Here is a 14,046-nt window from a genome sequence, read left to right on the forward strand (position 1 = left end):
CATGTATGGAAGAATCAAGACAGATTTTTGTCTTGAAAATTACTTAAATTTCTTTTGTGATGTTCGATTACTTACAAAACTACGTAGTGGAACATTTCAATTAAATATCGAAGTTGGTAGATATACCAATACTCCAAGAGAATTACGATTATGTCTTTGTTGTAATATGAACGTTGTTGAAGACGAATATTATTTTGTTTTAGTTTGTCCTGTATACAGACCTGTAAGGTCACATTATTTACCAAAATTCTTTTGTTCTTGGCCAAATATTTATAAACTGGATCAATTGTTAAAAGCTGTCAATAAAACTGTAACTATAAAATTATGTAATTATAAAAGGCAGCATGGAAAATGAGATGTCAGATTCTTACTTAACTTTGTATGATGTGTTGTTTTCTGCTGTTTATTATTGTGTCATATATTTAATATATGTTATAATTGCCATAGCATGTAAATGCTTTTTGCAAATAAATTCATTCATTCATATCAGTAATTGGCTTGAAACAGTTAGTAAAATTTAAAAGCTTTTAATTACATAACAAAAACATTTTATTTCTTAAATTTTATTCCCCTTCAAATGTTTATTAACAATTAGTCAGTTGAATATTTAGAAGAATGAATATATAGTTTTGCAATCACGAAAGGTAAAATCCACATTTCAATAAAATAAGTTTTTTGGATTTGTTTACGTTGAAAAGTACATTTTCGATGCTATGTGCTTGAAAATACTTTATAAATTGATCAAAAGACACTCTACAACTTTTAATCTTCAATGTCATATAACCTATGTTTTAACTTACAAAATGCTGCAAAACAACATTTTTGTCGAGCCTGCAACTTTTGTTGCAGAAAGCTCGACATAGGGATAGTGATCCGGCTGCGGCGGCGTTAGCTTACTTCTTAAAAGGTTTATATTTTAGAAGGTGAAAGACCTGAATGCTTCATACTTTGTATATAGATGCCTCATGTTACGAAGTTTCCGTCAGTCACATGTCCAATGTCATTGACCTCATTTTCATGGTTCAGTGACCACTTGAAAAAAAAGTTCAGAATTTTTGTAATGTTGAATTCTCTCTTATTATAAGTAATTGGATAACTATATTTAGTATGTCCGTACCTTGCGAGGTCCGCATGCCCGTCAGACAGTTTTCACTTGACCTCGACCTCATTTCATGGATCAGTGAACAAGGTTAAGTTTTGGTGGTCAAGTCCATATCTCAGATACTATAAGCAATAGGGCTAGTATATTTGGTGTATGGAAGGTGTACATGTCCAACTGGCAGGTGTCATCTGACCTTGACCTCATTTTCATGGTTCAGTGGTTATATTTAAGTTTTTGTGTTTTGGTCTGTTTTTCTCATACTTTATGCAATAGGTCTACTATATTTGTTGTATGGAATGATTGTAAGTTGTACATGTCTAGCGGGCAGATGTCATCTGACATTGACCTAATTGTCATGGTTCAGTGGTCAAAGTTAAGTTTTTAAGTTTAGGTCTTTTTATCTAATACTATATGCCAAAGGTCAACTATATTTGGTGTATGGAAATATATTATGATCTATATCTCAGTCCCACAGGTTATATTTGACCATGACCTCAATTGCACGGTTCATTGCACAGTGTTAAGTTTTTTTGTTTTTGTCTATTTTTCTTACTCTATAAGTAGTAGGTCAACTATATTTGTTGTATGTAAGCTTTGTTAGCTGTACATGTCTGCCTGGCATGGTTCATCTGACCTTGACCTCATTTTCATGGTTCATTAGTCTTTGTTTAGCTATCTTGGTTAATGTTAAGTTTATGTGACAGTTGTAATAAAGCTTTATACTTAGGACTATCAACATAATATCAATGATTAGTAAAGAAGGCGATACATTTCAGTATGTGCACTCTTGTTAAATTATTTTTGTTGACTCTTTAAAGTTCTTAGTTTTAAATTTATCTATTGGTCTTATGTCTTAAAAGGAATGATGGTGAAATTTACTAGGAGAATATTAGAAATTGCAATTTTTTTAAGTTCAGTATTTTTGTGATTTTACTTTTTGATCGTCTTGCCATTAAAAAAATGAATATTAACCATTAAATAAAGCCATGAAACTTGGAATAATGGCCATTAATTATAAGCACTTAATTTTTTCATAAAATATATTAATGGGCATGCATTTACCAGATAATGGCCATTAATTTCTATTTTATAACAGTTAATGGGCATGCATTCTGTTTTCAAAATTTTAATGTGTATTAAATGTAACCGTTATTAATAGCACCATTATTTCTATGGGATTTTTAATGGCCATTCCTGTATTTTAATGGCAATTAAAACGACAAGATAGTCATAATAGTGGGCATTACAAAATAACCATTAAATTTGGCATGAAAAAGTAATGATACATCTATAAAAGAATGTAACGGCCATTATTATCTCAATCGATGGATCACTTCTTCTTTATTGGCTGGTTTGTACTTTAATGGTGTGTTTGTATTTAATGGCCATTTAACTCTTTACAAGCCACAAATTGAACACTTTAATGGCTGGCTTGTTTATGTTAGGGTTCCAGTATTAATTGTAAGGGGGGGGGGGGGGTCGGAAGGCACTGCTGAATTAATTATAGGGACTGTAGGGGATGGAAGGCTCTTCTAATGAAATTTGATCGGTGGTGGTTATTTTAGAAAGATAACCTGAGCAATTAATGGAAATATTCAAATTTATGCATGGTGGGGTCCAATTTAAAGTGCTGTCCGACTGCCCCTTTAGAAATAGACCAAAACACAAAAAGACAATTTTGATCACTGTATCATGAAAATATGATCTAAGTCAGATGACACAAGGCCTGCCAGTGATATGGACATTATCAGTAAAACTTAACCCTGTTCAAAAATCAATTAATCTCGTCAAGGTCAAGTGAAAACTGTCTGACAGGCATGGAAACCTTGCAAGGCCGTGTACACTAGTCCAAATAATAATGACGTCTTGCAAAGCTATTTTTTTGGGACACCTTCCTACGACGTTATAACGTCTGAACTTTGAGAGAAAATTTTGGGGGGAACTTAGTCCGAGATTACTCTGACGTCCAACGGCTGTTTTGCCAGACAAGCTGGGGCCGTGGGACGTCAGAGCTCATCCCATATCAAAAAGTGGATATTTGCCCACCCAAAATAGATGCGCTGCTTCGTCGCTTCTGATGCCGACTGATGGATTTGGAATTATATAAATCGGGCATCAATCTGTTCATTTTTCATTTATCTCTTCATTTATGTAAGTTTCACCTACCTCCCAAGCTTTATTTTTCCATATTTTAACAGTTTTCACAGTGACCCATCGATTTCGGCATTTTGCCTTTCATTTTCAAAGATAATCACGTGACCACGAGAAAACAGTGATGATTTACATTTACATTATGTAACACCTCGTTCATTTACGATGCAAGTTATCTAAATGTCCGAGAGCTTCCGACTGTAACGTGGTCGGAACTAAATGCTTCATACCGATCTCCTGTAAAGGAGGTGAAAAATCGTGGTTGGCTACTAAATGTTAAACATCGATCTCCTATAAAGGAGGTGAAAAAATATAATTATTTGCATATTTTGAGTCTCGAGACCACGAACTCTCTCGTAACTTGACGTCCATTTGAAAGTGAAAGTCAAAATGCCGAAATCGATGGGTCACTGTGAAAACTGTTAAAATATGGAAAAATAAAGGTTCTTAGGTAGGTGAAACTAACATAAATGAAGAGATAAATGAAAAATGAATAGATTGATGCCCGATTTATATAATTCCAAGGCCGTCAGTCGGCATCAATAGCGACAAAGCAGCGCATCTGTTTTGGGTGGGCAAATATCCACTTTTTAATATGGGACGAGCTCTGACGTCCCACGGCCCCAACTTGTCTGGCAAAACAGCCGTTGGACGTCAGACTAATCTCGGACTAGGGGGAACTTTGAGACTCAACATTTGCATGCAATCTTCATTGCCGGCTAATAATTTTACATTATTACAAAGTCCTACCTTTTCTGTGCTTATTGATGCAAAATTTTTCCAGAAATATCAAAAAGAAATGATAAAATAAGATACGATTCCATTTGAGGTTGGCAAATGTTTATTTTGCTTAGACTGTATTCTGCTTTCAAAATTGTATCCCATAATTTCCAAGAAACGTCACATCCGGCGAATATAAAATATTATAAACGATGGACCAGAATTTCCGGAACGTTCGATTATTATTATCCGGAATTTCGGGTCTGTCAAAATTTACCGAGTTTAAATATGTTCTGTGCCATCTAAACTGGATCCCTGCTGTTGTTTCAATCTTATCTACACAAACTTTGTGTCGAAGTATCAATCACCGAGTGGCCAGTTTTATGTGCGATCAACCTTACAAGTAATAGCTTTTCTAAAAAGCTTGTCGTATTTGAGCTGATCATATTGATGCAGCGGTTTGTGATCGGTTTGTGGGTATAGTTTTTTTTATTGGAATCTTGCACTCCAAGCAATATGAGTATATAGTGTTTTTCTCCTGGTTTCAAACTTCGGTACTGTGGAAAGGACAACAAACACAAAATAATAAAGAACCTGTCAGCTATAGCTAGGAGTATGGAAAAGACATGAAATAGGCATTAATATAAAAATCATGTAAAGTAATAGACATTGATTTATAAATCAGGTTGGTTAATGATCATTAAAATAATAATATTTAAATCATGTCAAGTAATGGGCATTAATATATCAGTTATGTAAAGTAATGGGTCCTTATATAGGTCTTGTACTAATAAATGGCCATTAAAAATAACAGAGGTCATAACATTGATTTGATTTCATTTATGGCCATTAGTTTGATATTATTTATCACTTTCATGGGCCTTACTTTTTCTCTACAGAAATAATGCCCATCATTATCTAAATGCCCATTAATCTCGTGAAGAGGGAACCTTTTTAGTAAAATTAATGTAAAAGTAATGAAAATTTCATGGATGCTTGCCATTAATCTTTATTTTAATGTCATATTTTACAAAACTATTAATCATTTTCTGACAAAAAGTAATGGGCGATTTTAATGGATTCATGAGATTTAATGGTTTGTTAATGGTATTTTAATGGAATTTTAATGGTTTAGTCTGCAGTATTGTTTAATCTTCATGCTGGAAAAGCACTTTTCCTGCTTAAGACCTGCTGTTTTATGTAATTTACAGCATTAGTGCTTTATTAATTTTCTTTTTTTGTCCCCACCATAATAAGTAACCTTGATATGAAATTATTCAAACTTACAGTACCTCTTCCAATCTTTCCATAAATAATATCCATCACTTTGATTTGATTTTGGATGTCAGGCCAAACTAGGTAAATCAAATGTCCTATTTCAAAATTTACAAGATCTTTGACCACATTTATTTTGTGTCAGAAAATATTATATAAACAGTATCAAGCTTGAATATTGTGTCCAAACTCCAAGCTTGCCCAAACTGTTCAGGGTTTGACCTCTGAGGACTTATGAGGCTGTGCTCATCGAAGCATTTAATTTTAATTTATATAATAGGTTTATATAAGCAATGGCTTTGATGGGTTTCGAAAAATCAGAGCTTGTGAAACATTTTTAAAAGAGTCAGGCCCCTTGGAAATATTGATTTTACGGTTAATTGCATTGTCAGCATTCTCATGTGTACAATTATTGTCAAAACTTTTATCCCCCAACTAGTAGAGAAGGAGGCATTAAGTTTTACCCTTGTCACTTTGTACGTCTGTACAGACATTGGTTTCCGTTCTTTTACTTTAATTAGTTTGCCTCATTCAAATGTTGTGAAACTTATAAACAATGCTCATTACGACAAAGCAGTGTCACATCAAGTATGCATTTTGGTAGTGTCACTTTTACCACTTTAGAGTTATGCCCCTTTACAATAGAAAAATCAGTTTCCGTTCTCTAACTTAAGTTTGCAAATGTTATGAAACTTATACACAATGCTTATTTCCACAAAACTCAGATCGGGTTTGAATTTTGGTGTCACTTATACTAGTTATAATGCACCTTTATAAATGGAAAAATTGCTGAATTTTTGTTTCCCTTCCCTTACTTTAGTTTGCCTCAACCAAATGTGCTGAAACTTATACACAATGCTTATTACCACAAAACTCAGATCAAGTATAAATCTGGGTATCATCACTTAAACAATTCAGGAGTAATGTCCCTTTACAACTTTATATGCAAGCAGGGGCATCATCTATGTCCTATTGACACATTCCCTATTTTTAGCCTACCTGGCACAATGGACCAAGTTAGCTTTTCTCATCACTTGGCTTACGATGTCTGTCGTTAACTGTTACAAAAATCTTTTCCTCTGAAACTACTGGGCCTTATTTTACCAAAGTTGGCCACTATCATCATTGGGGTATCTAGTTTTAAAAACCAACCAAGATGGCCACCATGACTAAAAAAAAGAACATACATGTAGGTAAAATGTAAATTTTGGCTTAAATCTCTGAAACCAAAGCATGTAGAGCAAATCTGACACAGGGTTAGGTAAAATTGTTTATCAGGTCAAGATCTATGTCTCATTGGCAACCATTCCAAAGATTTTAAATTTTATAATCAAATGACTTCATTTAATGGATTACTAGTTATTATAATACATTAAAGTTTGTCTTGTCTTACACAATCATCATAATTACAAGTGTAAATCTACTATCTAGTAGGATCTTTCATTATGTTATTGTGTTGTACTAAAGGAGCCTGCACATATTCAAAATTGTTAAAATCAATATCAGTGTACTTACCAAAAGATTTATAATGATGGAATCTATATCAGTGTACTTTCCAAAAGATATATTTCTAAATCCAACAGTCATAAATGCAAGTCTTCAGAGAATAAATCTGCAATTTTAATGTGAACTGTTTGGAACTATTTCATCTGCATCCAATGTTAATTTTACATTTTGTTCATGAGAGAAGACATATTTGCTTGTTCAAATTCTAAATGTGTTGGGGGTTGTATAAGGAATTATCTGATTTCTTTGAAAAGTGCCCAAATTTAATACTGTTGATTACATGAACCTATATCTTGAATATTTTATATACCGGTATATCATAATGAAAATAAAATGCTCGCTGAGCGCAGCCTGATATGACTGCAGAGGTTGAACCCTGAACCGGATGGGCTTATTCATGGACACAATAATCAAGCTTGATACTTTCTGAATTTGGATTGTGATCATATTTTTTTTTACATTAAATAGGTTTCTGACACAAAAAAAATGTCAAGGTCTCACAAATCAATTGGGCAATACTGTGCAATTAAAGATTACTTCTTGAAACTTTTCCAAAATTTGAAATTTGAAAAATTTGGGGGAAAAAAATTAAACCTCTTAAAAAATTGGACCCCCCCCCCCCTCTCTGAGTTCAGTATTTTTGTGATTTTACTTTTTGGAGCAATGACCCCAACACTCTATCCCAACCTTTCCTTTGTAGTATGGCACCTTTTAGTATAATTTCAGAGAGATCCATACAATTAAACACAAGTTATTGTATGGAAACTAGAAAAATGCTTGTTTTTTTGCTCTTTTATGGCCTCTAATTCCTGCATGAATGGGACAATAACCCCCAAACTCAATCCCATCCTTCATTTTGTGATATGGTACTTTGTGGTACAATGTCAGAGAGATCCATACACTTACACACAAGTTATTGTCCAGAAACTACAAAAACACTTGTTTTTGGCGCCTTTTCGGCCCTTAATTTTTACACTGATGACACCATAAACCCTAAAATGAATCAAAACCTTTTACTTGTGGTATTAAACATTGTGGTACAATTTCAAAGCAATTGAAATAATTATACACAAGTAATTATCCTGAAAAGAGAAAAATGCTTGTTTTATTCCTAAACCTATTGGACCATTATCCACAAAATCTTCTTATTTAATTTCAAAGAGATCAGTTCAGGTAATTTGGCGGTCGTATAGAATTGTGTATTTACAATCTTTACAAATGTTTTCAGTAATAATAATTGAACAAAAAATGTATAAATCCATGTGCTACTTTACATTCGGCCTCACACTGTATGTTCATAATATTTCCTGTTAACTACACAAAGATTGCTAAAGTTAACGATCAGTCAACCCTCTTTTCATTCTATCCTTTTTTTCCATCTCAAAAATATTTCTAAGTTCACTTTCTATCCTTTTTCCATTCATCTACAAAGTTTTATTAATTAGTCTACTTTTCATCCCATTTTCCATCCAAAAAGTGTTTTTTTTTTTCAATGGAATTCCATGGAAAGTTTTTAATCTTATCATTGAAATGATGAAATAAGGGATACATATAAGTTTTCCATCAGTAATATTTTTTCATGAAATACAACATAATTCCATGAAAAAAAATTCTATCATTTTTTCATGGAATAAGAGGAGCTGCATGGAAAATCTAGGGATAGGAAACTACGTAATTATCACCAGTTTTATTGAAGTACATGTATATTATTATTAAGGTCGCTAGATCACATCACTTTTTTCACTCTACAGGTTATGCAAAATTGTCAAACTTTCTATAGATTATTCATGGAAAAGCCTATTTTGCGTGATAAAAAGAAAACTACACCATAGAATTTTAAGATAAAATGTGAGAAGACAGCTCTAGATCTTATTACATGCTTTCAGTTAAGACAAAGAAAAATGGGGTCAAGAGACTTGTTTTATTGCTACATATTGAAATAGGTAAATTCACAACGCTATCTTTTATAAAATTACTTTATCAGAGTTATCTCCCCTACTATCTGTGTTATCTCCCCTAGCCATGTTCTGGGCAAAGTTGAAAAAAATATTAATTAAACAAAAATATTACATTTGTTGTTTGAAAAGTACATGCCGAAGATACAATGAAAAGAATAGCAATCAAAATACCAAGGACAGTACAGAGATAAAAAAAAAAAAAAAAAAAAAAAAGATTTCATGTGCATTTAAACATGTTTCTCTGATTCTTTGTCAATTTATCCTTTTCTGCATTAATTGTATAAATATAGATTCTACCACTGCATCGAGTGTAATACGATATTTATCCACTCAAAACAGTTAAATTTTCAAATTTAAAACGTGAGGCTCGCCGAGCATTTTAAATATTTAAAATTTAATTGTCGAGAGTGGATAAATATCGTATTACACGAGATTTGGTGGTTGAATCTGTTTCTCTGATGATTTTCAAACAATACGGAGGCAAACTTATTCCTTCTTTGTGACTGATCTGCAAAAAGATGTGTTCTTCCTGTGTGACGTCATCAGGCATGGTCACCTTTTTTCCTGCCGTCACAATAGGAAATTCAGAGGAAAACATGAAAAGTCGACATCACAATCGAATTTTAACCACATGTTGATTAAATGTTTTTATGATGTGGAATTCTCTTGCTTATCTCTGAATTGTCTATTGTGACAGAATGAAAAAAGGTGACCAATATGCCTGATGACGTCACATAGAAAGAACACATCTTTTTGCAGATTATTCGAAAATCATTAGAGAAACAGATTCCACCACCAACATTGACCAAATCTCCTATAATACGCTATTTAATACCACTCTCGACAGTTAAATTTTGAATATTTAAAACGCTCAGCAAGCCTCACACTTTAAATTTGAACATTTTACTGTCTTGAGTGGATAAATATTGTATGACACTCGATGCAGTGGTAGAATCTATGTATGTCACTTTTTGAATTTGATATTTTAGGCTAACAAGGGAGATAAATCTGTCAGTGGCCATGGAGCTGGAGGTGATGTACAGTTGGATGAAATTGCAGAGGAGCCATTTGGTTTGTATTATTTTAGTCATATGAAACTTCAAATCCAAAAAATGAAGAAAAAAAATGATGCATATATATAACTAAATACATGTATAAACTAACCCACCTCCTCCTGTTTGGGAACTTACGAAATGGTCGAGATCCCCACCCCTAAACACAATATATATTTAAGTATGGGACAATATAATTAATCAAATGAAATATAGGGGGTCCCTAGAGTTGACCCACCCCCTCCCGTTTTAGAACTCTGAAATGGTCAAGATCCCCACCCCTTAACAATACATACTCATGTATGGGACTATATAACAAATCAAATGAAATACAGGGGGAGTCCCTGTAGTCACCATATCCCCTCCTGTTTGATATATGGAAACGGATGAGATCTACACTCCACCCCTAAACTATATATATTCATGTATGGGACCATATGATAAAAAAATGAAATATAGTGGGAGTTCCTGGAGTCAACCCACCCCCTCCTGTTTGAGAACTTGGAAACGGTCGAGATCCCAACCCCTAAACCATATATATTCAAGTATGGGACAATATAATAAATCAAACAAAATGTAGGGGAAGTCCCTGGAGTCACCCCACCCCCTCCTGTTTGAGAACTTGGAAACGGTCGAGATCCCCACCCCTTAACCATATATATTCATGTTTGTGACAATATAAAAAATCAATAAAATATAGGAGGAGTCGCTGGGGTCACCCCACCACTCCTGGTTTAGATTTTGAAAACCGTTGAGATCCCCATCCCTTACCCATATATATTCATGTATGGGACAATATAACAATTCAAATGAATTATAGGGGGAGTCCCTGGGGTCACTGTACACCCTTCAGTTTGAGAACTTGTAAAAGGTCAAGATCCACACCCCTAAACCATATATACTCATATATGGGACAATATAACGAATCAAATCAAATATAGGGGAGTCCCTATGGTCACCCCACCCCTCCTGTTTGAAAACTTGGAATTGGTTGAGATCCCCTACCCTAAACAATATATATTCATGTATGGGTCAATATAACTAATTAAATGAAATATAGGGGGAGTCCCTGTGTCACCTTACCCCCTCCTGTTTGAGAACTTGGAAAGCGATGAGATCCCCACCCCTAAACCATATATATTCATGTATGGGACAATATGACAAATCAAATGAAATATAGGGGAAGTCCCTGGGGTCACCCTACCCCTTCCTGTTTAAGAACTTGAAAACCGTCAAGATCCCCAACTCTAAACCATATATATTCATGTATGGGACAATATAAGAAATCATTTACATTTACTATGGACAGTTCAGTCAGACCTCACCATTGATCCCTGTAGTAGTGAACATTTGTCTGATTTGTGTCTCATAACTTTTGTACTATAGAACACAAACTCAGTTTTCTTTCCAGGGAAACCAGTCCATTCATACTATTACATGTTTGTACTAAGTCAACTTGTACAACTAACAGTCATCTAAAACCAACGTTAACTATTAACTAGAACATCTGCAATCATTGCGAACTTGTACCACTGCAGACTCACCATAAATTTTATACATGGATATATGCATTGCTTTTGAAACCTTGATAACATATAAATCATTTTCCTTAATAATTGTACAATATATGAATGTTTAATGTTAACACAACACTGCCACATTTTTCATAATTAGGTTTGCCTTGGTTTTTGGTTTACTACCTTCAGCGCTTTGATTTTATTATAAAACTTGTGTACATATACTTTTTTTCAGATGAAAAGTCTTTAATTTGTCAAAATTTCACAGATTTTTTTTTTAACCCACCTGGCCCAAAGGGCCATGTATGCTTTTCTCATCACCTGGCGTCCATTGTCGTTGTTCATCGTCTTTAACTTCTACAAAAGTCTTCTTCTTTGAAACTACAAAGATAAATTTTACCAAACTTGACCACAATCATTAGGGTACCTGGTTTAAAAAATGTGTCCTATGATGCCTATGACCTCGCCTGCCAAGCAACATGGCCGACATGGCTAAAAATAGAACATAGGGGTAAAATGCAGTTTTTGGCTTTTTTTCTCTGGAACTCAAATATTTAGAGCAAATCTGACATTAGGGCAATATTCTTCATCAGGTGAATCAGACAACCTGTTGGGTTGCTGCACTTGAGTTGGTTACATGACCAAAATTTTCAATTTAAATCTTATTGGAGTTATTTTCCTTTTAAGTTCTCTTCTGCAATAAACTCATCATAGATACCAGGATTGAATTTTGTATTTACGCCAGACGTGCATTTCATCTACAAAAGACTCATCAGTGACGCTCAATTTGTTGGTATTTTTTTCAAAAATCTTCTGCTTTTAATTTAACAACCAGTCAAATTAAGCCAAACTTGGCCTCGATCATTATTAAGGTATCTTATACTATTTATTATGATTTTAACCTTATCAAACATGAATTCCTAAACCACAGTAGATACAGGTGAACAATACAGGCTTTTGAGAGTTTCTAATTTGAATTATTGGCTTCCCAGACAACAATTGGCCAAAATGTTCTCTGTTTGCAGTTACCTCAGCGAAATTTGACTTTTTATAATCAAATACACCATATCAACTATGGCGTATGTATTACATGTAACTTCAGATTGAAAAATAAAAAAAGACCTGTCTTGATTTTTAGAATTGAATATGCCTGAAACTGATGATTCTTTAATTTTCTCTTGTTGTCTTCAAAAATCATGTGGAGTGTTTTAATTTGAAATGATTAAGCATGTTACTCGTACTATCAAGTATACATTGGTTACATTCACACTGGTTTGCATTTTACAATTTTTGAGTTAGCATTTGGTTTAAAGTATGACAAAGCCTTGCACGACAGAGGTTGCACATTCAGATGTAGGTCTACACAATATTAGATCAAATATGAAATAATGAAGTAAATCGTAAAATTTAATCAAATTACTGATTTAAAGTTTCTATTACAAAAACATGTATACTAATTATGTTTTCTTAAGATCTTGCCCCGAGCTTATAGACAAGTTCTAATTAATTCTATGTTTTTTGGATTAACAATAGCAATCAATATACTGGACAATTGATCTGTCAAATTAATTACCACGACGACAATTTTTAGATAAAACATAACTATTTAATGATTTCAATACAAATTTATATCAAATATTTTAATTCGAACTCGTGCTTATGAAATATATTGGCACCAAATCCCCTTGCACAATGTCCGACGCGCTAGACCACTTGACCACCTATAGGTTCTACAACAATAAAGCTTTCGTTAGCTGGGAGTTACCTTAAAATCCGCATAAGTTTTCATCTAGTGTTGTAACAGCTAAATTATATATCGTAGAGGATCTTACAAACTAATGTAGGATGCAGTCACAGAAATAATTATATTATAATTACCTCTAAACCAGTGACAACTCTGTATCAGATTTTTTTTCCATCAGATCATCAGTGATGGAGATACAAGGCTGAAAACCTATTCTGTATATATAATTCGTCTAAATATAAGCCAAAAAATGTTAGACCTAAATATAAGCCAAAAAATGTTAGATCTGTAAATTATGCAGAAGCAAATTTATTGTTCTTCCCTGGCTAGTATCAAACTCATGCTACTAAGATAATTTGCTATCAAATCGTCTTGCACTATGCCTAACCTGCTAGACCACTCGACATCTAGACTCTACAATAATAAAGCTTTTGGTGGATGAGTGGTACCTTTCCTCATCAGTTTTTACCTAGCATTGTATCTCAGTGAGTACATGATATATAAGGCATGAAGACGGAATTTTTACAAATGAGCTGAATTACCTATCATAGAGGATCTTACAAAATAATGTAGTACCTGTAAATTATACCTTGTCCATCGGATTTCTTATGATAATGAAATACCAGGCGATAGAATTTGTATAGTGCCTAGAAAATCAATCTAACAATGTTAAAGTAGATCTGATTCTTTACTTCCTCCTCGAGCGGCGCTGGAACCTGTACTGTTCATTTCTAACTTCTACGACAACTACAGCTATCATTATGCTTTTCTTCTCCTTTAACTATCGACAATAGCTGATAATAATCAGCTTTATTTTTGGAGGTGTTACCTTTTTGTAGGAATTAAACGATACATATTTATAGAATAACCTTTAAATAGCTCTCCTGGCCCGAAGGGCCAAGTGAGCTTTTCTCATCACTTGGCGTCCGTCGTCGTTAACAAAAATCTTCTCCCTGACACTACAGGGCCAAATTAATCCAAACTTGGCCACAATCATCATTGGGGTCTGTAGTTTAAAAAA

At 33.7% G+C, this 14,046-nt stretch overlaps 1 protein-coding gene across 6 annotated transcripts in view; it reads left to right on the top strand.

Annotated features, from left to right (window-relative positions):
- Nucleotides 1–14,046, top strand: part of LOC143079355 (nuclear transcription factor Y subunit beta-like) — a 105,353-nt gene that overhangs the window by 72,806 nt on the left and 18,501 nt on the right. For all 6 annotated transcript variants that reach the window (XM_076254671.1, XM_076254648.1, XM_076254655.1 and 3 more), the window contains exon 7: nt 9,702–9,783. In XM_076254671.1, coding sequence (XP_076110786.1) covers nt 9,702–9,783 — 82 coding nt within the window. The remainder of the gene's footprint in view (nt 1–9,701; nt 9,784–14,046) is intronic.

This window comes from Mytilus galloprovincialis, chromosome 1 (assembly GCF_965363235.1).
Source record: "Mytilus galloprovincialis chromosome 1, xbMytGall1.hap1.1, whole genome shotgun sequence".
NCBI classification, from domain to species: Eukaryota; Metazoa; Mollusca; class Bivalvia; order Mytilida; family Mytilidae; genus Mytilus; species Mytilus galloprovincialis.